General features: G+C 32.9%; 7 protein-coding genes across 7 annotated transcripts; 6 read left to right on the top strand and 1 right to left on the bottom strand.

Moving 5' to 3' along the window:
• Positions 1-341: 341 nt before the first annotated feature.
• PGO_031070 (hypothetical protein, conserved) lies at positions 342-2,074 on the top strand (the record flags this gene model as incomplete). The annotated part of the gene is made up of 2 exons (XM_028686091.1): positions 342-1,714; positions 1,939-2,074. The coding sequence occupies 2 exons, from the start codon at positions 342-344 to the stop codon at positions 2,072-2,074; spliced, it is 1,509 nt and encodes a 502-aa protein (XP_028541892.1).
• A 1,884-nt stretch (positions 2,075-3,958) lies between these two features.
• Positions 3,959-5,230, top strand: PGO_031080 (transcription initiation factor IIA subunit 1; the record flags this gene model as incomplete). The annotated part of the gene is made up of 5 exons (XM_028686092.1): positions 3,959-4,169; positions 4,409-4,498; positions 4,635-4,726; positions 4,961-5,032; positions 5,177-5,230. The coding sequence occupies 5 exons, from the start codon at positions 3,959-3,961 to the stop codon at positions 5,228-5,230; spliced, it is 519 nt and encodes a 172-aa protein (XP_028541893.1).
• A 553-nt stretch (positions 5,231-5,783) lies between these two features.
• On the top strand, positions 5,784-9,229 carry PGO_031090 (hypothetical protein, conserved; the record flags this gene model as incomplete). The annotated part of the gene is made up of 10 exons (XM_028686093.1): positions 5,784-5,809; positions 6,203-6,426; positions 6,721-6,863; positions 7,018-7,133; positions 7,329-7,475; positions 7,694-7,787; positions 8,012-8,221; positions 8,326-8,477; positions 8,664-8,763; positions 9,059-9,229. The coding sequence occupies 10 exons, from the start codon at positions 5,784-5,786 to the stop codon at positions 9,227-9,229; spliced, it is 1,383 nt and encodes a 460-aa protein (XP_028541894.1).
• Positions 9,230-9,914: 685 nt separating this feature from the next.
• On the top strand, positions 9,915-11,866 carry PGO_031100 (cysteine desulfurase; the record flags this gene model as incomplete). Its single annotated transcript, XM_028686094.1, has 2 exons — positions 9,915-10,190; positions 10,583-11,866. 2 exons carry the CDS (start codon positions 9,915-9,917, stop codon positions 11,864-11,866), a joined length of 1,560 nt encoding a protein of 519 aa, XP_028541895.1.
• A 913-nt stretch (positions 11,867-12,779) lies between these two features.
• Positions 12,780-16,169, top strand: PGO_031110 (hypothetical protein, conserved; the record flags this gene model as incomplete). Its single annotated transcript, XM_028686095.1, has 1 exon — positions 12,780-16,169. One exon carries the CDS (start codon positions 12,780-12,782, stop codon positions 16,167-16,169), a length of 3,390 nt encoding a protein of 1,129 aa, XP_028541896.1.
• Positions 16,170-16,836: 667 nt separating this feature from the next.
• Positions 16,837-18,362, bottom strand: PGO_031120 (eukaryotic translation initiation factor 3 subunit 2; the record flags this gene model as incomplete). Its single annotated transcript, XM_028686096.1, has 3 exons — positions 16,837-17,684; positions 17,820-17,865; positions 18,273-18,362. The coding sequence occupies 3 exons, from the start codon at positions 18,360-18,362 to the stop codon at positions 16,837-16,839; spliced, it is 984 nt and encodes a 327-aa protein (XP_028541897.1).
• Positions 18,363-22,667: 4,305 nt separating this feature from the next.
• Positions 22,668-23,636, top strand: PGO_031130 (transporter/permease protein; the record flags this gene model as incomplete). Its single annotated transcript, XM_028686097.1, has 1 exon — positions 22,668-23,636. The coding sequence occupies one exon, from the start codon at positions 22,668-22,670 to the stop codon at positions 23,634-23,636; it is 969 nt and encodes a 322-aa protein (XP_028541898.1).
• Between the last annotated feature and the right edge of the window lie 1,570 nt (positions 23,637-25,206).

Genomic DNA, 25,206 nt, shown 5'->3' on the forward strand with positions numbered 1-25,206 from the left:
CTATTCACCTGGTGTGAACCACACATATTTATATATATATATATATATATATATATATATATATATATATATGTATATATATGTACACGCATATACATGCTTATGCATGTCCCATCGTCGGGAATACACCAAGTGAACATACACACCGAGTGCCAAAGTTTACATACAGATAACACAACAGAGAATACATTGGAACACACGTGTCGAAAGGAAAAGCTGTGTATAGTACTCAAAGCACGAACCTAATAGATCAGAGGAATACAAAACTGAGAAAAAAAAAAAAAAATATATAAAACAAGCCAAGTAGAAATAATAAAACGTGCGAAGCAGAAAGGATGAAAATGAAGACCAGATCAACGCATACACTGCTTTCTGTAGTTCTTTCCCTTTTTCTGCTGAAAAATAAAGTTTTAACATTGCAGTTATATGCCAGCGATGTAAAACCTATTGATATGGTAAAAGGAGGTAATCCCAATTCTTCTCCTGTCTCATCATTTGCAACAAATACAGGGATGAACTTAGGTTCGAAAAGTATACCGAATAACATATTCGATACGGATACACAATTTAATGAATCACTAAAGACTTTCTTAAAAAGTGGGAATGGTGGTGATGAAACAAGCGGAAGTGAGAACCTTAAAGGAGAAAATTTCATGGGAGAAAAATTTTTAGAAGAAAATAAGGAATTTATAAAGAAACAAATTTTATCTGATCTTTACAGCAAATTCATTGTAGATGTGGTTAATAACAGCACTTTGAGCTTTCTGGAAAATTTAAATTCTGAGAAGACAGATAAGAATGAATTTCAGATTGAGCTTGAGGAAAGTTGTTCTCCATTTTTTTGCGAAAAGGTCATGAAGGCTAAGGAGGTTGAGGCATTTGTCAAACCAAGTGACATAAGCACTGCTGGAACCGAGACTAACCAAAGTATCGAAACGGACAAGCAATCTAAGAACAATGCAAGTTCAGAAAAGAATATCAAGATGCATGATGGGATAGGAAATGTAAGTGAAGATGTTGTGCAAAATTTAGATAATGTAATGGAAGGTGCAAACAACCAAAATGACATAGAAGGAATTTTTTCACATACTATCGATGGAAATGAAGAGAAGCAGAAAATTATTTTAACAGATGGGGATAATGTATATGTATTGGAAGAAATAAGTCAAGGAAATGATTTACTGAACGATGAAGATTTAAATAAACAGAGCTCATTTCAAGAAATAAAAATGCATGTACCAAATGAATCTAAAGGTGAAGTTGATGAGAAGAATAAAGATTTATTAGAATCCATTTTGAACACTTCAGATGAAAATGTTGACAGTGCAACAGGTGAGGTAAATAACATCCAAATGGGTTCAGAAAAGGGAATTCGTCAACATGACCTTACCAAAGATTATTCCAATTTTGCAGAATCAAATAATTCATCGAACGAAATGAACAACATAGATGAAAACATTTTTACCATGAGTGAAGAAGAACTATCAAAGAAAATATTTGATGATATTAAGATGAATAGTGAAGACAAAGTTGAATGTTACAACTTTTCAAATGATGAAAACAAATGTAACAGTTATAAGAAGTGTACTTTTGTCAATATAGACAACAAGGACACGTGCTTCTTGGATTACAATTACATGTTGTTTTTGAAGAATAACAATTGTGCCTTACAGCCAAAGTCCTCTCTCCTGTCTATATCCAAGGATTTGTTGAAGTGAGTTACTCCATAGTGTATTCTGAGCCTGCAAAGCGCTGCTCATATGTGAATGCAGCTGTGGTGATATGTTTCTGCAGCTGTGGTGATATGTTTCTGCAGCTGTGGTGATGTGTGAATGCAGCTGTGGTGATATGTGCATGTATATACCCCCTCCCCTTCTCCCATTTTTTCTGTTTTCACGATTTTATTTCCCTTCCCCTCTTCTCTTGCTACCTTTTCAGGAATGAAATCATAAACAGACAGATGTTCCAGATGCTACGTAACAGCAACAACAACAACTTCATCTGCGACACAATCACTTATTCGTTTCTGACCAATGTAGTAGACAACACAAATTATGAAGAAATTTTTTCATAAGAACGAGAAACACAACAGGGAAGAAATCTTAACCACACAACCCATATCATCAGTGTGTCCATTCTCCATGTCACGGTTGGAAGCTGAATCTCCTGGACGATACACTTTACATTTGCAAGCATCAAGATATTCATTCTTTTTTTCAGATTCTGAAAAGTATGGTCACTCGGGAAGTGCGACAGTTTGAAAATGTGATAATGTGAACATGTGAAAATATGCAATTAGTCATCGATACGAAGGTGTCTACTTTTTTTTTTTTTTTTTTTTTTTTTTTTCTCCAGCACTTGTTATATGCGTTCATTCACCTGTTGCAGGCACGCAAAAACTGGTTGGATGAGTTGTTTAGCTAGCTGATTGGATATTTGTTCATGTGGAAACCCAGTTGGGTGATCACCCACAGAGAAACACGTCAGCATATCTCATTTATAACACACGTGGTTGAAATACAAACATATATATTTCATTTCACCAGTGGCAATAATGAATACAGGCATACGAATTCATTTCTTTTGTATGCATATTGTACAATTTTATATGTATATTTCTTTTTTAACACACATTGCAAAAGGTGCATTTATGTATTACTTTTACATTTACTTTTATTTTATTATTTTTTTTTTTTTTTTTTTACACACATTGCAAAAGATGCATTTATGTATTACTTTCATTTTTGTCTTCTTATACCCCACCCATATTTATTCCCAAAAAAAAAAAAAAAAAAAAAACTTTAAATTATCAACTTTGTATTATATTAATAATTTTTTTAAAAAAAAAAAAAAAAAAAAAAAAAAGATTTTGTAACCCACTCACAAGTCAGATTAACTTACATGTCCATTTATTATCTCCTCTTGAAAATGGCAACCCTCATATCTTTACAGATTTCAGAATGTCAAGCCCTTTAAATTAGATTAGTCATTAAAGATAATCACGCTTTCGTGCATATTTTAAGCTCTCCTGGGAAATTTTAGGAAATTTGTGTTTTTCTTTACGTTCTTAAGGGGAATTTTTTTTTTTTTTTTTTCTTTTTTTTTTCCACGGGAAAGATATATTGTTATGGTGAGGGGGTGTATTTATGTGAATGAAATAAGTGATGCCCTGCAGGTTTGGGTTTTATTCTATCGACGTTTTTTTTTTTTTTTTTTTTTTTCCCTTCTTTATTTTGCTTCATTTTTCTTCATTTTTTGTTTCAGTACTTCCTTTTCAAAATACCGACGCGATCATAACAAAGCCATCGTTCACGTCCACCATATTTTCAAATTTAGATACGTGACAAAAAAAAAAAAAAAAAAAAAAAAAAAAAAAAAAAAATCGTGTCATGTTTGCACAGCCCAGTTTACTGAATAACTTTCCCCCTTTTAATTCTGTGATTCAAAAATATCATTTTTGAGAAGTAGTGGTTCACATGTTATAGTTACATTTTTCACGTTTATTTGAGAAAGCCTTAACAGGGGATGAACATTAAACATTAGTATTATTTAAAACATAATATTTTTTTTTTTTTTTTTTCTGATTATGAAAAAGCTTAGAGAAACAAAGTGATATGTGTTACTGTGATCTTTTGGATACAAATTCGCCAGTGTATCATCCATACATTTCTCACTTCTCCCATTTGCTCATCGCGAGACAGGAAAAAAAAAAAAAAAAAAAAATATCCAAAGGGGAAGTTGTGAACGTAAGTGTAGCAGAAGAATAGAAGCAGATTCAAAACAGATTTAGGTGGCATATGAAAAACCATATATAAGCATAAATTAACACACAATTAGTACACACCCTATAGGACGAAAATTGGTGGTAGAGGAACGAGACACGTCAAACTTTTAACCTCTCTGAACAATTCAACCTCGAAGAAAGGAGGGGGGAAAAAAAAAAAAAAAAAAAAAAAAAATGTCTTTACTAAAAGATTCCGATTTAGAACAAGTGCACAAACATATAATTGACACCACAATTGAAAAGTGTGGGCAGTTTTATAATACTCGTATTTTAGAAGCGATTAAAATAAGATGGATGAAAATATATGAACAGAAACTCAAGTTAAAGGAACTGGGTCATGTACAGTCCAAAGTAGAACATGATCAGGAACAGATTAACATAAATGGTGAGAACTGAAAATAAGCATTCCATGGATGTGTATATACCTCCCTTGGATTAATATCCTCATGTCACACTTAGAGGGAATATCTTGGAAGTGCAAAAAAAAAAAAAAAAAAACTGTCAAGATATATATACATTACATAACACAACATGTCTCCCATTTTATATACAAGAGAAAAAAACGAACCCTCCCCCGCACAACTTTTTTTTTTTTTTTTTTTTTTTTTTTCTCCCAAATTGCAGACGACTTTGATGAAGATGAATTCGAAGATGCTGAAGTTGAGGAAAAGGAAATAGTGGAATTCGAAGAGCATATCCGGGATGACGAAGCAGGTAGTGCATTTCACATACCCTTCCATCTCTCCCATTTGAAAAATTTATGAATCCGATATGCTTGTGTCATTTTATTTTATTTTTTTGTCTGCAATCATTCTGCAAATCGTGGTGCCAAAATTTTCTCCCTGTTAAGACGAGCTGAGCGAACTGGATAACATCACCATAAGTGACCTAAGTGACGTAGATCCCCCCACATCAAACGTTGTTGTTGGAATCTGTGACAAGGTTGGTCCTGCGTGTGCACATCTGCAGGAGCGTATTTGTATGTATATGTATATATGTACACAATGTTCATGCGAATCTGCTGACTAATCAAAAATTGAGAGAGCCACTTTTTGTCTTGGGTATTATGAGCTTGTTAATTCTATTTTGTTCTACTACTTTGTTTTACTGCTCAATTTTACTGCTCTATTTTACTGCTCAATTTTACGGCCATTTTTCCCCACCCCATCGTGGAAGATAACGAAGCCTTGTGGGCGCAGAAATGCAAGTAGCAATTGGAAAATAAAACTGAAGGGTGGACTAATGAAGGTTTGCTACATTCGAATTAGTATTGAATTGTAGAAATGCACAAAAAATTCATGATATATCTCCTAAATTTTTTTTTTTTTTTTTTTTTTTTTTTTTACTCTCTACTTTTTCATGGTTGTTTTAAAATGTGCATCATTTTCACAGGTAGATGGAAAAGAGATGTTCTTCCGCAGCCTGCAGGGCGAACTGGAATTTTAGCCCTGCCCATTCTTTGCACCAGGTCGGAATGAGAAGTGGTACTGGGAAGTGGTGCAGAGAAGTGGTGCTGAGAAGTGGTACTGCGAAGTGGTGCTGAGAAGTGGGAATGTCAGTAGTAGGAAGTTTCAAGTGGGAAAAATGGAGAAGAAAATTAACTTCATGAAAATTGAACATCAAAAAAAATTCTCTTGGATGATTCTTTTTTTTTTTTTTTCTAGCTTAGCCCACTGTGTATTCAACACTTGTTAGGAACACGCACACCTAAAGTAGAAATTTTTTCGAAGTTATAGAATCTTCAGCTCGCTTTTCATTACATCTTTTTGTTTCAGCCATATCTGCATACTTCCGTTCGTGTTACCCTCACTTCATTGTTTCATTTCTTCATTGCTTTATTTCTTCATTGTTTCATTTCTTCATTGCTTCATTTCTTCATTTCTTCATCGCTTCACCGTTTCATCGCTTCTTTTCTTCTTTTCTTCTTTTCTTCTTTTCTTGCACACCCCTGGCAAATTTACCGAATTCGCGCCGCCCTCCCCCTAGTTCTCAACGGCTAATGGCTAAGGCTACTAAAAACATATGGTTCGAAAAAAGAAAAAGAAAAAAAAAAAAAAAGTGGTATTTGTGTAGATACTTATAAAACCCATTTCCTCATTTCGAGTCACAGATGAGTTAACGAGTTTTGTTGTGTGTACAATTAACATAATAAAGCAGAATAAGATAAAATATAATCAGTCATGTAGTGACAGAAGGCATGTTCATAATGAATATATGAGTCATGTCAATCATGATGTTAGATGGCAGCGACCTATGTTTTGTCTACACATATAGGGAGTGAATTCATCCCAGTGCAACGTTACGTGTATATTATGACACACTCTAATGCACATCCGTGCCAAATCCGTGCAAAATCTGTGCCAAATCCATATGAACATTTTTTCATTCCCTTATTAAATACCCACACCATGTAATTAGCATAGTAGGTGGCGGTATCGATTCCATGTGCTTAAGTTTTTACTTATCGAAAAACAAGCATAGGATCATCAACTTATTAAAGATTAAGAAAAAATGTAATCTCATTAACACGTCTTATTCTTATGGCAACATCTGTGAAAATGGAAGTTATTACTCATTTGCTTGGAGCGACACGTCTCCTCTTTTCCAGGAGCTGCTTCGATCCATAGATGCACAGGACGAAGGTAAAGTGCGTACTAATTGTTGCATTGAATGAAAACTCTGACATGTCGGTATATCTTCACGTGTTTATAGAAGTATATATGCACATATGCATATTTATGACCCTACTCGAGCAGGAAATGTGTGTGTGTCTCTCTTTTCACATGCTTTTTTGTGTGCCAATTAGAACACACAACTGGGATTACTCCCAATGTGGGTATACTACTCTCTCCTAGCAGTTGAGAAAACACATAAAATTATGTCAAAATTTTTTTTTTTTTTTTTTTTTTTTTTCACGTCGTCTACCATTATGCCAGTTATTCAAAGCAACAAGTACACAAACAATATTTCCTACATGGACGAATGTGGAAGCATGTATCGAATTAACAAATTTTTGGTTAGAATTATATTCAACCTTTTGAAAGATCATTTTTGGGGTTCATCTGTCCCCATCTCAAAGGTGAGAAATGCGAGTGTCAGGGAAAACCTTTTTTCTCTTTTTTCTTGTCGGTGCAATGGTAATCGTGTTACATTGTAACTGTCACCGTTTATTGCCTCCCATTCATTTGCACAGCATGTCGTGTCACTCACTTCATTCTTTCCCAAATCCTAAGGATGAACGATTGGACTCATTTTTATCAAAACGTTTGGATTCTAAAATATGCGAAGATGTAATTCACCCGTACTGCTACCATTACTTTGGATACCCTCCTAAGGATGTGTTGATGAGGTAAGGTGCAGGTAGTTTGACACGTTTGCAAGGATTGCCATGCTTGCCACGTCTACCACATCTGCCACGTTTGCAACTGAGTTGGCTCTTTTTTTTGCCAGTTTCGATGCATTATTCCTCACTTGGATACCTTTTACCCAAACAACAGCCGCAACAGTTGCTGCACGTGCCACATGTTACAATCTTTTTGTACAGTTCCCACTTTCCAAACTTCATGGAAAAAATGAAAAAAGGAAATTCTCTCATCAGCGCACTCCGATCAGTAAACCAAAAAAATAACCCTGTTTTTACTAAAAATAAAAAGATTGTGAAATTTCGAAAAGGAAACGTGACATTATTAAAGTAATTTCGACTATCCATGGAGCATCAAAAAAAAAAAAAAAAAAAAAAAAAAAAAAATATTAATAAAAAAGATGATTGTAAAATGAGACAAAATCTAGCGTTTCTACAAAATTTTGATGTTTACATCTAAGAAAATGAGAGTATGTGTTCAAAAAATTACATATACGAGATATTGTTTTTTTTTTTTTTTCTTTTTTTTTTCCTTCACACTGTTTTAGAAAACTTGAGGATCACTTAGAATTATGCAACAATATCAGTGTGATATCTAAGACAGGGAATTTACGGATTAGATGCATGCGCCGTGGAGTGAAGGTATCTTAACACACACACATGTATATATATATATATATATATATATATATATATATATATATATATATATCCTTTGCCTCAACATTTGAGTTGGCTTTTTTTTTTTTCCTCCCCCCCGTTTCTATGTGGTAATTCAGACATATATCTAGAATAACGAATAAACCATTATTTCCCAACCTTATGTCCTGATCCAAATTGCAAACTTCTCATTAACAATTTTATAGGTGACTCTTGGAAGGAAGATCATCAAATGTAACGAAATCATATTCTGTTTGAACCCAATGGAACTAAGAAAATTTTTGAAGAATGTCAAATTCGAAGGCAACAAAAAAGACATGTTCGTTAGAAAATATTTGTGCAATTTCCATTCTCACACACTTAGAATTTCCAATGTTTGTTTTTCAAAAAATGTGTTACCTTTTTCTCATTCGCTCGTAAGTTCAATTTTCCACCTTATAGGGGTATTATCCGCCTTTACATGTTCCTTCTGTCCCCCTCCCACTTCCACCACTTGCACACGGCACTTCCCTCATCGCAGGAATCCCTCCTCTTATTCAAACGGAACAAACAGAATAATCTAATCTCCTTGTTGTATGATCGTAACATATTCACCCGGTGTGATTTGTTGAATGCATTTGGAGAAAAGGGTTCAGAGAAATCCACGCCTGAAGAGGATTTCTACGAGACCAGGTAATAATTAACTGTGTTCTTCATTTGCACCGACTCATAGAAATTTTTCTCTCATCCCCAGCCCCCTTCGGGAGTGACAAATTCGCGATATGTGCAACTGGGATATGTGCAACTGCGATATGTGTATGTGCTTTATTCCCGAATGATGCACATCATCTAAGCATTTTTTTTTTTTTTTTTTTTAAGCCTTCGATTTATGAGTAAGGAAAGGGACGAACAGAAATCCGTCGAAGAAATAAAATGGTTCCTTCGTAGTGTTCTAGGTGTGCAAGAAAATCCTGATTTGGTAATGAAAAAAATGGGGAAAAAATATGCGAAAAAAATATGCGAAAATAATATGCGAAAAAAATATGCGAAAATAATATGCGAAAATAATATGCGAAAATAATATGCGAAAATAATATGCGAAAAAAATATGATCTTCTCCTTCTTCCACACTTTTCTTGATATGACTGTGTTTCTTTTTTTTTTTTTTTCTTTTTCTACAACTCCCCTTGTTGTACCTGTTCTCCGTTTCGAATCATGCAATATGTGAATTTCACCAGTTGACATACACCCCCTCTGGTCTTTCTCCTTCGCAGCTCATCAGCAATGTCCACAACATCTTTCCCATTAATAAATATCACGAAAAAAAATACAAGAAAATAATTAACAGAAAATGCACAAGGGTAAAGATCTTTTGGACATTCTACTTTTTCAGGAACTTGGAATTCTGCCTCAGAGAGGCCAAGGAATTTAGCGAAGCGGTGTAGTTGCCCATAAAAAAAGGGGAAAAAATGAAGTGAAATAATAATAATAATAATAAAACTTCCATCCTGTGTGCATACATAAACATATAAAGTAGTATTCATGGATGTATTTTTTTTTTTTTTTTTTTTTTTTTTTTTTCTCCCCTTGTGGAAGGATAAAAATGTATTCCTCTCCCCACCACCCATTCCAGCCAACGTTGTCATTTACAAACTTTTCATTTTCAACCAATCAACATCACCTCTTCTTTTGGCACGTCATTTTATTCGAGAATTTGTTTGATTATATGTTTAACCCTATCTTACACCGCTCTTCATATTACCTCCACCCCACACCCCTTTTTTTTTTTTTCATTTCCATTGGAATTTTTTTTTATTTTTTTTTTTTTTAACATTGACTATAAAGAAATTATGCATTCTATTTTAACCGTTCATCGAAAGTTTCTTTTCTGTGCAATTGCCAAAGACCTTTCACTTTTGTAAATTTTTTTCAGTATGTGGCAAATGGGTTCATTTGATAAAATTTGCAGTAAAAAAAAGAAAAAAAAAAAAAAAGTCAAAATAGGCAAAATAGCCAAAACAGGCAAAATAGCCAAAACAGGCAAAATAGCCAAAATAAGCAAAATAAGCAAAATAGCCAAAATAAGCAAAGTAGCCAAAATAAGCAAGGGAACCACAAGCCTCTACAACCATGCGGCATACTTGCACCGTTTGCTTCTCCCTGATAATATTAATTGAAACATCCACAGGATACACGTACCATAACAGTAGAAGAGATTTATTCATACCTAAGGTCTCTAATAGAATAACAAAGTTAAATTATGAAAATAAAAAGCCCCCAATTGATACCGATATAGTAAATTATTTTAAAAATATTCGAGAAAATTTCCCCTTTTTCAAGAAAGAAAATTGTCCAATATACTTCGACAATGCAGCAACTACACAAAAACCTTCTTGTGTTATTCGGGTGAGAATTACTGTGCATGAAATTGTGTGTCGTATGAAATACACCTGATGTACGTGCTGTGCAATGTGTACATGTGTGTGCGAACATGCGAGTGCGTACATGTAGATGTACGTCAATGTTGATGACCCCCAACTACTCGTAGCTACTGAACATGGGGAATCACTCCAGCGAGGACATTTCTTGGGAATTACTTTTCTTGCACTCTCTTGTCGCTAGAACACATCTGGTTAATTGAGGCAGAAATTGGTTTTTCTCCCTCTCCAGTTGTTCAGTCCTTTGCCTCGGAGGCGTTCCCAATACCATGAAAAGTTGTGTCCTTCCATCACAACAGTTGCCATTACGAGTGCTACTGTGATTTCCATTTTGATCGCCACCACTCCTCCTCTTCCCAGAAACTGAACGATTTTTACACGAAGGAAAATGCCAACATCCATCGGGGTATTTATAAGATGAGCTTAGATGCAACAAAGAACTACGAGAACGTGAGAAGTGTTGTGAAGAATTACATAAACTGTGAAAATGAAGAAGAAATTATATTCACAAGTGGAACAACGCATGGCCTGAATTTAATATGCAACATGATGATGGATAAGGTTATAAAAAAAAAGGAAGATGAAATTCATTTGACTTACTTAGAACACCATTCCAATATAATTCCTTGGCAAGAAGGAATACATAAGAAAAAAAAAGGAAAAATAAAATATATACCACTTAGGAGAAGCGGTTACATAAATATAAAAAAATTAAAAAAAAGTATTAACAAAAATTCGAAAATAATTTCAATAAGCCATGCCTCTAACGTTTTGGGAAATATTCAAAAATTGGATATAATTATTAAAACAGTCAGAGAAATAAATCAAGACATAATTATAATCATAGATGCAGCTCAAAGTTTTCCACATATAAAATATAATATAAAAAAGATGGAAGAAAATAATTCGTCCCCAGATATTTTAATTGCTTCTGGTCATAAATTCTGTGCACCTTTGGGTTCTGGCTTTATTTACATAAAAAGAACCTTAACACGTAGATACAAATTTAGGCCACTTTTCTATGGAAGTAATATCATAACAAATGTCGATAAATATAAATCTGAATTTGTCTCTTCTCCTCACCTATTTGAATCAGGAACGCAAAATATTGCTGGTATTATATCTATGGGAGTAGCCATTCAGTTTTTACAAAACCTGAACCCTAAATTTGTCTACCTTTACGAGATGTATCTCTACGATTTGTTCATTTATTATCTGCATGAAAATTTGCAACAAAACTTGGTTCAGTTACCCCATACCAACAACCCTTTGGACAAACAGCTTAGTGAAAATGAGGAAAGGACAAACCATGAAGAACCTAGTGAATTCAAAATTTACGTTCATAATAGTAGAAAAGTTGGACAAAAGAAAGTGCCAATAGTTCCACTATGGTCTAACAAATTTACTTCCTTCGATTTAGTAACATTTCTTGATTTCAAAAATGTATGTATAAGGTCAGGTCATCACTGTGCTTCTTTACTCCTTAAGGAATTTTTGCATATATCAAACTGTGCACGCATTTCAATCTTTTTTTATAATACACCAGAGGAAATCCATTACTTGGCTACACAAATTGCATCCGTTTCGCGAATGTTATACCGGATCAAGGAGGGAAAACACACACAACCACGTGAAATATTCTAACTCTTTATTTTCTCTCTCACATGCCACATCCTTGTGGAGGACGACTAACTATACGTTAGTTCTTGTTTCATTCATCCGTTCTCATTTGGCTAATCTACCCTCATCATTGCGGTCTCTGCATTTTTCCCTACCTTTGCATTATGCCTTTGCGTTATGCCTTTACGTTATGCCTTTACGTTATACCCTTGCATTATGCTTTTGCATTATGCCTTTGTGTTACAATATCTGCATGCCTAGATTTGTTCATGCATATACATATACTCCATTAGAGTGGTCCCACTCGGAATGCTCAAACTTTTCTCTCGCAAGTGATTCACAAACATCACTCCTTTCAAGCAAAAATGCAGTTTAAAATATGTTCCTTTCTTTGAAAAAGTGCTGAACATTTTTTTTTTTTTTTTTTTTTTTTTTTTTTTCTTTCACAAACGTGGGGTTTTGCACTATGCTATTTTGTTTAAAATGACTCACACTTTGCAGTATAAAACTTTACAATTTTTTTTTTTTTTTTTTTCCGTTTTTATGGCACTTTTCGTCCGATAAATTTGCACCCTCAAGTAGAATATTTTTGCATCTCTCCTTCGGCTCTGTCATATTATGGCTACTATAGCTATTGCTTCTCCTACTTCTACTGCATCTACTCCTGCTGTGATTTACACGAGAATCTCAACTGTAGAGCTCATGGATGGGCAACTCCACTTGAGGGTTTCCTGAATGGATTCCTCCAGACGGAACATGAAAAGTAGAAACGGGATAGTCGTAACTGTGTTTTGTTCTTTTTCCCCGTGTCAGCATTTTTTTCCATATCAGTGGTTTGTCATATTAGTACTTTTTCCCCATCAGTAAGTGGCTTGGACAGTGTTTTTTTTTCTGCTCTTTCTCATATCTACTCCAAGCCCTCCTCCCCTCCTCTCCCATGTCACGACTATCTGAACGATGTAAACACATCACGGACATCGCTCGAGGCAGTGTCAGGGCACTACAAATTTCACATAAAGGGAATCTCCCCAAAAAGATTAGTAACAACAATGGGTTGGCTTGGAAAAGGAAAAAAGTATACGAAAAAAACAAAAAGTTATTCAAAGTGACAGAAAATGAAGTAAGTAAAGATAATAGAGAATTGCGTAATTTGCTTTTTAAAAAAAAGGAATACTTGTTACACGAAAAGGATATTAGTAAAATTTTAAAAAAAGTGATAAAAAAAAAAATTAAAAATGACTGTGTTTGGGATGATATACAGCGGATACTTTTCAGTTTCAACTTGAGGTTCGTCAACGAGGGGGAAAAGGGTGCCACTGCTCCACTTCAGAACCCACCACAACAGGAAACGAAGCAAGGTATAAATCAAGATTCACTTCAGAACCCGCAAAATCGACAAGCCAAACAACTGATCACAAACAAAGAAAGCAAAGACAGCTGCACCCCATATAACCAATACTTTGACCACGTGAATGTGTATCTTTTGGCCATAGCTATGCAAAAGTTAAACAAAAGAAATGCCATTCTGTTCAGTTTTATTTTCTCATACTTAAGACAGTATTACAAAAATATGGAACCTAGACATTTTCTCGAAATATTCCATATCCTGACCAAAAATACTTTCCGCCATTTGGAAGTAACGGAGCATTTCCCATCTCCATCAAGATGTGATAAGTTTGATCGAGGGTGGAGAAAAATTGCAAAAGGGACTTCATGCATGGGAGAAGAGATGGAGAAGAAAAAAGAAAGAACCTCATTCGAAAATTATGACCAGGTTTTTGCCCAAAATTATGACCAAGTTTTTGCCCAAAATTATGACCAAGTTTTTGCCCAAAATTATGACCAAGTTTTTGTCCAAAATTATGACCAGGTTTTTGCCCAAAATTATGACCAAGTTTTTGCCCAAAATTATGACCAAGTTTTTGCCCAAAATTATGACCAAGTTTTTGCCAAAAATTATGACCAAGTTTTTGCCAAAAATTATGACAGCATTTTCTATAAACACAATGACCATCATGGGCGCGCCAAAACTTCGCTAGTTCAGCAACATCCCTACAAGGAAAAAATAATCCAATCAGAGAAAAACCTTCTGAACCTCTTAGCCCTGCACTGTTCAGAAAATGTCAATTTTTTTTCTCTAAACGATATTGGCATTACTTGTGAATCACTTTGTTTTTTTTCACTGAAAGATAACCCATTCGTCCACTTTTGGAATGATTTTCTTTTTTACATTTTTGAAGTGTCTCCAGGAAGGGTGGGCGAAGGTGATAAGAAGCTCATTTGTGAGGGGACAAATGGGGAGGACCCCCCGTTTTTAAGCAGGCGCAGTAATTATGTGAAAAAATATGAACGTTCAGAATTTTTCGGGAAAAGGCGAATTCAAAGGAGGAGGAAGAGGGGTGGTGGTGCAAGTCACCAAAACTATGAATGTCAGGAAAATCACAAAAACAATGAATGTCGGGAAAATCACAAAAATCACGAACGCTACCAACTGTGTGAAAAGTATGCAGAACTGAGCGGGAGAAATGTGCTAAGTCTTCTTAAGTACATTGCCCTGTACAAGGACACGCACCCACAGATTACCCTTTTAGGAAATAAAATAAGTTTAATTTTTTTTAAAATGTCATTTGACACAACTTTGCATGAATGTTCAGAAATTTTCCACCTTTTCAATTGTTTAGATCAATTAGACAAGAATAAGATGCACCTGAAGGAGAGAATCGGTATATATGAAGCACAATTTGAAAATGCATTTTTAACTCATCACGATATGAAATGCCTCTTAACAATATCACAACTATGTTTTGAAATTTTTCATTATGTTCCATTTCTCAAAATTTATGCAAACAATGTACACAAAATTTTCAATGAAAATGCAATAAAGTTGATAAAACTTCTTCTAAAAAGTTATGAATACAATTGTGAAACGCACTATGTGTGGCCATGTGGAGGAAAATCACATTATATCGTGAAAAAAAATGATATCTCAAAAAAGGCACACTCAAATGGTGTATGCAAAAAAAAAACGGATTCTCTTACTTATGTATATACTGATAATATAGCTAGCCACGTTTACACTGGTGTAGAAAATACAATTATATGCCTCCTATCTGCATTGGTCCCCACTTGCCATGAAGTCTTTACTCAACTTTCATACAGAGAAATACTTTTCTTATTAGGAATATTCGATAGGAACAAAGTAGATAATACAGACACACACAAATTGATAAGCAAGCTAATATGTGATGAGATGTACAAAAAGATACTCTCAATTGAACATTTTCCACATGTGTATATAGACTACATATTTTTAATTACTATGGCTATATATAAAGATAAAAATTGTGTAGACAATAATTTGATTCATCATTTAATCAAAATGATTTTAAAAAAGAAAGAAGACAAGTTATGGCAAAAACGGAGACATCATTATACACTTTATTTATTAACTCTTTATCGAGAAGGAGTAGGAGGAAGGAGAGCTAATAATAGGACCGTCTTCTCATGGGTTCCATACTTCAACTTTGTTTTTAGAAATATCTTTACCACATTGGAGGAACGAACTTTGTACGATTTCCTTTTAATATATTTTAAAAAAACAGAACGGAACTATTATAAGCTTTTGATATGTCGGCTTTTTCCTGGGGAAGGACAAGGTAGAACGGACTTTCATAAGAATGGCGAACCATGCCGAGGTGGAAAAATCCAGATGAAAGTTGTAGGAGAAAATTCCCCATCCCAGGTGTTCCTTCACAATGAACTTTTGATTTTGAGCGAAAAACAATTCAAGAGAGAACTGCTAAAGATGTTCTTACACCTGTGGATTGCATACCCAATTAGGCCGGGAAGAAAACTTCTAGGTTTCCTAATCGTCATGAACACATATTATGCAGATGCAGATATGCGGTTCTACCTCTTCAGTCCCCACATGGTGCGTAAAATGAAGCGGTTCATAGAACTACTTTCGGCAAAAATGGCAACCAAGAAAGGAACTAGCTATTTTGTACATCTTTGTGACAACCCAATAACGAAAGAACCCATCCGAATGAATCTTTGCAAGCTCCAGTACTGTTATCAGAGAATCCTTAATAAAGTGAAAAAGCTGGAGAAGCATGATATAGTGAAGAAGAGTATAAGTGTTGATAAACACCAATTATTTAATGCAAGTAGAAATTATTTACTTAACGATTATAAGCACAAGAAGAGTATTGTCGTTCGGACAGATATACCAAATGGGAGACCAGCTAAGTATTTTCAAAATTGTAAAAGAGGAGACGATATCTTGGGTTCCTTGTCAATCTATGGTCAAATGGATGGATCTCCATGAACAAGCTATAGAAGTAATATATAGTGCAGGGTTCTTTCAGTTTATCAGATTTTCTGAACCCTCACGGTCTCATATAGAATCAAATCAGGCGAAAAAAAAAAAAAACAATTCAATGAGGGAAACTCCTGGGCGTGATGATAAAATGTTTATAAAAACATGTTCGTTCTCGAAAAAAAAAAAAAAAAAAAAAAAGCTATACATTTTTACAATGAATGAATTGTTGGCAAAAACAAACGCTACCATCGACATGGACTGTAAATGTTGTGTCACGTTTGCTCCGCATTTTTTTTTAGTATTGCACTGAGGAGAACGTAATATCGGTGCAAAAAGGGAGGCAAAAAAAAATGTAACGCCCGCACTGAGACAAATCACCGAGTTAGACAAACCATCAAGTTAGACAAACCATCAAGTTAGACAAACCACCAAGTTAGACAAACCACCAAGTTAGACAAACCACCAAGTTAGACAAACCACCAAGTTAGGCAAATCACCAAGTTAGGCAAATCACCAAGTTAGTCATACCATCGAATTGGCTGAGCACTAGAACACTTCCTGAATTGGATTCACTGGGGGAAATTGGTACTATGTATATGTTAATCCATGAGGGGAGGGGTAGTATTTTCTCAAATTTTCACAATAATTGATCCTCACTTTCTCCACAGCAGAACTAGTCGTATTTTCCAATAAAGTAGTCCTTGTCGAAATGGTAAATTCTTGCGAATCCATCCTCTCCACCAGAGACAAAACCATCTCCATGAGGCAAAAATTTTATAGAATGTACGGTACCAAAATGACCTTTAATACTACCTAATTCGTTCGCATGTATAATATCATAAAGAAGCGTTTGAAATTTCCCTTCTCCTGTGGCAGTAGTTGTAACATGTTCTGCTGCTTGGCCACCAGCTAAGATTATATGATTTTTTGGATTACTTTCATTTTTAAAAAGGGGAGAAATATCACAAGTGTTTAATGGCCTATCAGCCTTATACTCATTTATAATATCAAAATTAATTGCATCTCTTAATGTTGCATTTCCATCTGAAGATGAGCTTAACATAATCATTCTATCTTTGTCAAATGCCAAATTTGTAACTTCCTTTGTATGTGCCTGTATTTTTCTAATCTGATGTCCATCTTCAGCATTCCATATGACTATTTCTCCATTTTCATGTGCAGATAAAATTAATTTGTCAAAAAAACACCATCTAACTTGTGTACATCTACTTTCATGTTCTTGTTTCCATATCACTGTGTTACTTTTCAAATCATAAAGTTTAATGAATCGTTTATGTTCTGCCTTTAGTCTATCAGTTGCTACAATTATTCTGCTTTGATCTAATGGGTTTTTATTAAATTCCACAAATCTTACGGGTCCATTTTCTTCCATTACACTTAAGGTATCTCCAGTGTAAACATCAAATATGTACACCTTGTTTGCTGCTGATGAACATGCGATTCGTTTGCTATCGTATGTCACGTCGGAATTGTATACAGCCCCACTACATTCATACAATCCTATGAAAGGAGAAAAATAAAAAAAAAAAAAAGGGCGAGAAATTAAATGCATGATCTTTTTTTTTTTTTTTTTTTTTCCAAAAAAAAAGTAAGCAAAACAGGAAATATTTTCATAAAACATTTATTTATTATTACCTATTTGATTTCCATCGGCTAGTCTCCACAAGATGAATTTTTTATCCTTATGAGGGGAAATGGGGAAAACAAAAGAGACATGTGCATATTGTCCGTACATAATTCTCATATATTTATATATGAATATGTCTACAGTTTTTACTAAGTACTGCGGACGGTAAAACGTACGCACAGATGTAGAGGCATGCAACTGTTCGAGGCACAGATAAATATGTATAGAAGGAAAAATGATTCGTGAAGAAATGAAGATTTCATCTGGAGAATCAGTTAGAATTGCAAAAAAAAAAAAAAAAAAAAAGTGTGCCACTCATTTTTGACTATCTCATATATGAACAAGAAAACATGATGTAATTATATGTATTCTCTCTCTTTCATAAATTTTGTGATTGTTGGGGAACTACCCATTATTCCCTCTTTATCTTTTTCCTCTCGCTTTCCTTGACTTAAACTAACCCTTCCTGTTGTGAAAAGTAAATCCCCATCGTAATTTGTATTTACATGTGTCAGTGGACGGTTATGTCCACATAAATATTTTCTCTTCATGGTTAAAAATTATATTTTTTTTTTTTTTTTTTTTTTTTTTGAAATAAAATGAAATTTTTATTTTCTGTTTCAGGGTATTTACTTTTATTACACTTCCTGAAGCTCATTAACTCCTTTGTTTGTATGAAAGAGTGTTCGTGATATTACTTTGTGTTAATTGTTACAGTATATGCGTGTATTCTGACAAATATACAGAACAATTATAGTAAGATTGACAGTTAGCTATATTTTCACACACTTTTGCTGATTTAACAGTCTCTCCAAACTTTGACTCTTTCTCTATCTATCCATCTATCTATTTATCTATCTATTTATCTATCTATCTATCTATCTATCTATCTCTTTTTTTTTTTCTTTTTTTTTTTTTTTCCCCTGTTTCAATAAACGGAGTATGCTTATCTTTCGTTTACTTATTCTTATTATATCTGTATGATTAATAAATTATCCAATTAATTTTTCCACTTGATCGTTTGTGTCATTTTCTCTATACCTATGGATGTATCATATGATGGGAGTAAAAAGAGGGTGAGTGGAAAAATAACGCTCAGGGGGAAAGCCGAACACCCAAATCAGGCATGAAAACGAATGAACACATGCAGTGTGGTAGGGCTACAATATAAAAGTACGTACCTTCACGCCAATTGGAGATTTCTGAGGTACGATCGAGTGTAATCCAGATGAACAATCACTGGTGAGGGAATTTCTTTTTTACAAAAAAAAAAAAAAAAAAAAAAAAAAAAAAAAAAGGACCTGTTGGCTCACGCATGTCCCAAGTAGATTTTACGTTCTGTAAATTTGTTCTTTTTCAAAAGTTTTCTACGTATTTTATATCTATACAATTCCGCTCGGGAATCTTGGGGCTGTGTTTTATTTATTTACTTTATTTTTATTATTATTACTACTACTACTGTTATTTTATTTTATTTTGTTTTTTTTTTTTTTTTTTTTTTTTTTTTTTTTTTTGCTTCACTGCTTTTTCCTCTCTCCTATTTGCAGTTTTGGGTTTTTGTTTTTTTTTTTTCTCTTATTTCGCCTTGTTTTAAGTGTTTTTTTTTTTTTTTTTTTTTTTTTTTCGTTTAAATAATTTTTGTGTGATTTTTCCCCTACTTGTAACCCTCGGATGCACCACATATAGTACTATGCTATTTATATAAATGTATAGCATATATGTATTATATGTATATAGCACATGTATAATGTTTTACACGTGTAAAATATATAAACGTATATTTATGGCTAGGGCATATATATCTACCCCTCTAGGGGTCATGTTTCCACCCATTTCATCCCCTGGTCATTGTGCCCATCGACCCTTACAGGTAGCTTTTCCTAACGACCTCAAAGGGATGTAGGGGATAAATAAAAAAAAAAAAAAAAAAAAAAAAAAAAATATGAACAGTATTTTTATGTGTTGCTTCTCATTTGGGCGGTCTTTTAATTGTGGTTTTAATTTTGTTTAGGTCGTTTAATTAATTAATTATTTATTTTATATTATTTTATATGAAATTATTTTATTATTTTATTTTTTTGCTTGTGATATCCTGTGAGTGTTTTAGGTCTATATATAAAATTATATACTACTCATAACATTTCAAAAAGGTAGCAATAATTGTTCATAAATGTATATATGAGCATGGGAGGGATGGGAATATATACTTATATATACATGCTCGAACCGAATTGATTCCCCGCCCTGGGGATAAGGTAATCACGACCGTGGTTATATAAGCCTCGATGAATCTCTCTCTTCAGTGTCGATAAAAAATACCAATATTGTAATGTAATAATAGGTAAGAAAAAATAAAAAAATATATATATATATATGTATATTTTTTTTTTTTTTTTTTTTTGTTACGAACCAGATTGATGATATATCCATATACCACCCACCAACTTCTATTTTTTTTTTTTCATTTTAATGCCGCATAAAAAATACGATTTGCTATTATGGAAAAAAAAAAAAAAAAAAAAATACATTTTATTATTGCATTGAAAGAGAGTTCAAAAAAGGGAAAAAATATATATATATATTAAATTGAATCCACTACATATTTGTAAATATATATATTTTATATATAAAATATCCTAAAAATATATTGTAGGGGGCTAGAGGAGAGAGAACTATAGTGACATATTAAAAAATAACAAAATTTTTATAAGAAAATATTTGATTTTTTAAAAAAAGAATATATATATATATATATGAGAATATATGTATATGTATATATATATATATATATACATGTGAGAATATGCAAAATATATAATATGAGAATATACATATTTAGTAGTAAATGTCAATTTTTTTTTTTTTTTTTTTCATTTAAAGATAGAAAATCCTTTATTCTGTTTGTGTCTCCCTGTTTACAGTTTGTACATGAACATAATTCAGTTGCCTATGCGCATTACCATATGTATGCATAGTTTTAATAAACCCCAGAGTCACCTGCCCCCAAGGTACATATGAATATACATAAATGTACATAAATTTACGTAATTATCCATAATTATACATAAATTTACATAAATATACATAAATCATACATCAGTGTACGTTAACTCCACATAACTTTACATCATTCTGCATACCTATACACATGATACACAAACGCTTGAATGTATAATACGCACTACAATTATTTGCTTCTTGTGGTGCTCCCCAATCATATCACGTTGTCTACATATCACTAATTCATTACATAATTTCCATTTGTATCAGTTTTTTTAACACCATCGGTTTTATATCATCTCTTTTTGTTGCATAGGCACATAAGCCACTTAGTAACAAGATTTTTTTTTTTTTTTTTTTTTTCAATTTTTTAATTTCCATTTTAGTCATTCTTGATGAACACAGACTAGCCAATTTGTTTATTTTTACGTATTCTTATTTAGCCATTTAGCTATTTAATTAATTATTTATTTATCTATTTATTTAATCATCTATCTATGCTGTAAATTTTTTTTTTTTTTTTTTTTTTTTGATTCCACCACCCAAATAATACCCTACCAGAGTTATTTTGTATGTTTAACTAAAGCGTAATTTTTAAATAAATACTTGATTAGCAGATTACAAAAAGAAAGTATTCATTCACATTTGTTGTTTATACGTTTACAAAATTTGTACATTCCCTTATTAACAATCGAACCTGTACCAAATTTGTGTATGAAAATTTGTCATATGATCTAAAAACATTTAGTACATTTCTTTCTCTCATTTTTTTCCCCCTTTTTTTTTTTTTTTTTTTTTTTTGAATATACACGTTTTCACGTATTTTATTCCCCATTTATTTACCTCCAACTGGAATGTATTTTGAATGTTTCACAAATTTGTTAATGATATTATTATTAAATCTTATAGTCTTCTTTCATTTTTTTAAAAAAATTTGTCTATCTTAATTATATATATATATATGCATGTATATTGCCTCATACCCACTGTGCTGTTAAGTTAAACATTTATCACTTCTGACCATAAGCAATGGTACAAAAAAAAAAAAAAAATAATAGATTGAACGTATGCATGTTGACAAATTGTCATATTTGATATACGACATATCTATTGTGTTCCCTTTTTTTTTTTTTTTTTTTTTCGCATAAAATATTAAAGTAAAAAATTTCAAGTGAATAAGCATGTGCTTGTATGTACGTATGAGTTATTTAGATGAAAAGCTCATTTAAAGTTTTTACATGAAGGAGGAGTAGATCAATTACTTACATTTCGAGAAAAACAACATACTTGTTGAAACAGTATCAAGTTAGATAGTAAAAGCAAGATATAGAGTAGCACCATTAAGAGCAACCAACGACCAATCTGGAACATTGGAATAGACTCTTCCAAAAGAAGCATTATATATATATATATATCTTTTCGCGTGAGAAGATCCTATCACAGTACACCCATCTACCCATGTATATGCGACCAAGGGAACACCAAAAAAGGTGCATTAAAAATAAATTTATTTATTCCTCCAAGATATATATATATGGTTCTGTTCATATATATTTCCATGTATAAGAACATGTATAACCAATTTTATGCACAAGACTGTATCCATAAGCTTCTTCACATTCGAGGGTACCGGCACAGGAGAACATATCGATCGATTATTATCCAAGTTTAGAGTTAGACAAAAAAAAAAAAAAAAATATATTTCACATCATTTGTATGGTTTATTTTACCAATCATTTACCCCCTCACTCGATCCCAAAAAAGGTTAATATTTCCCCGGAAGAATAGAGAACCCCATAAATGCATTATACTTTAACGTCGAGGCTTTTTAAGTATCGTGAAAAAAAAAAAAAAAAATGAAAAATGAACTTTTATATGGAACTACATTTATTCTGTTCCTCTTTAGCTACTGCTTCCAACCTTTATTAATTGATATAATAAAATACAATGGATGTGGAAACTCAAGTACGTTTATATTTTTGCTTCCACATTATTTTTCCATGATAATTGTGGGGTTTTTACCAAAAAAGCAGAAATTAAATGAATGTAAATGGATGAAAATATTTTTTGTGTCGTTATTAGATTTAGTAAATCAAGTGTTGAAAAAAATAGGGTTAATATATGCAGGTTCAGCTTTGTACATAATTATAGACAGTTGCACATTAATATTTACAGCAATGTGGAGAAAATTGTTGCTAAATAAAACAGTGAATAAATTTCAGTTGTTGGGTATTTTGTTAATAACATTTGGCATAGCTATTAAATCAAATAATTTAAAATTTGAAATAAATAAAGAAGAAATTATTGGTGTTATTTTAATTATTCTTAGCAATATATTAATGGGGTTAACATTTGTATTAAATGAAAAATATATGGGCGAAATGGAAGGGCAAAATATTGTGTGTTTAATGGGGATATTCAGTTTCTGTTTTGTTTTTTTATGGACAATCATATGGACCTTACCAAATTTTGATCATCTCATTATGGAAAACATAAAAAAAAAACAAGGGAATATTAAAATAATTTGGCTAAGCTTTTTGGGGCTTTTTTTATTTAATTTTGTAACATCTTCCACCCTTTGGTATATTATGAAAATTAGTGGATCTCTCACTGTTGGAATATTAAAAGGTCTTAAAGTCGCTATTATTTTTATTTTCAGTCATATTTTTTTTTGTAAATATGATTCCAAGCAGTGTCTGAATTTCCACTCCTCCCTTTCAGTTTTTTTTTGTATCCTTGGAGTTCTCATATATTCCTACAACGAATTTTTGTTAATTCTGATGGAGAAAATTTACCTCCTTAGGCGGCCTAAGGTGATTGTGTAGGTTGGGCTGCGTCCCCACATGGGTCATGTGTTCATGCGTTCATGTGTTCGTATGTTCATATGTTCATGTGTTCATGCGTTCATATGTTCATATGTTCATATGTTCATGTGCCTGCTTGCTTGTGAAAATACGCCATTGCTTAAGTGTACATATATGTGCAAGTACACATATACGTGCTATTTATATTTATATATATTTTGTTTTTATATAATTGTATAAGCAATTTTTTTTTAGCATTTTTGTAAGACCTTTTTGTTTTAAATTCCTTTTTTACCTTTCTTTGCCATGCTTCTTTGTTATGCTTCTTCACTTTTGTGCCCATTTGGAATCCCTTTTTAAAAAGTGTTATATGTTTCATGTAAGAATCAAGTTGTATGTACCTTACTGATCTCACCCCTCCACACACATACATATATATATATATATATGTATATACCTATGTATATGTGTTATATATACGTATGACAGGTGTGAAGAATATTCCACACCTTTGTCCACCCACCTGTTGATAATTTTATATGCACTTAATACCAACCTGCAATTTGTAACCTTTTTTTTTAAAGGATTTGTTGTAAAACTTTTTTTTTTTAAAGAAATAAATATGCATCATGTCTTTTTGCACACCCACCACACATATGTAGACGTTATTCTCTATGTCAAAGGCAATTCTTCTTCAAAGAATCTGACAACACGTGAGGGAACATGTCCTTTTGGGGTTGGGGGTTAAACTCTCTGTGGGCAATTATATTTTTTGCCATGTAGGCTCTATTCTGTGCCTTCCGTAAGAATAAAACCCTTTCGCTAAATCTAGCCCTAGATATATAGCACACGTAAATATAAATATAAATATAAATGTGAATATGTATATGAAGATGTGCATTGTTCACTTGGATTGGCAGCGACATAGGCAAAATGGAACTTTTATGAACATGCAAATTTTTCCCTTATGTTGTTTTGCGCGAGCATATAACCCATAGCTCCTCGCAACTATAGTTGAATTTTTTTTTTTTTTTTTTTTCCTCCTTTTGGAAAATAGTGAACACATTTTTGGATACTTTACGGCACATTGCGATACTTTGCGATGCTTTTCCATACTTTACCACTCTTGTAATATTATCAAAAATGACAATAGTACATTCCCCTCATACACAATCCCCTTGACATCATTATTTGGTTCCATCATCAACATGTTATTAATTTTGCAATGGTATTTTTGCTTGTGGATCAGTCTCCATTCTGTGTCTGCAGCATCGCTTTTATAAAAGTTTCCCATAGGCAGTTTTAAAAGTAAAAAGTTTATATTCAGCAGAGTGTCGATTTAACCATTCACAATGGTTTGCACCACGTGACCAATTTTTTTTTTTTTTTTTTTTTTTTTTTTTTCTTCCATCTCCCTCCCTTGTGCTTATATTATTCTCTTGTGGCACTTCATGGAAGGACAGTTTGAGGTCGACAAGTCACACCTTTGCACGCGCTGATTGGTGGATTTATACCAATTTATGAATTGGTTAAAGGATGGATTATTACACCTAAATTGATTTTATGCCAACAGCATTTTGGAGTTTTATGC

The sequence above is a fragment of the Plasmodium gonderi genome, assembly GCF_002157705.1.
Source record: "Plasmodium gonderi DNA, contig: Chr03, whole genome shotgun sequence".
In the NCBI taxonomy this organism is placed as follows: domain Eukaryota; phylum Apicomplexa; class Aconoidasida; order Haemosporida; family Plasmodiidae; genus Plasmodium; species Plasmodium gonderi.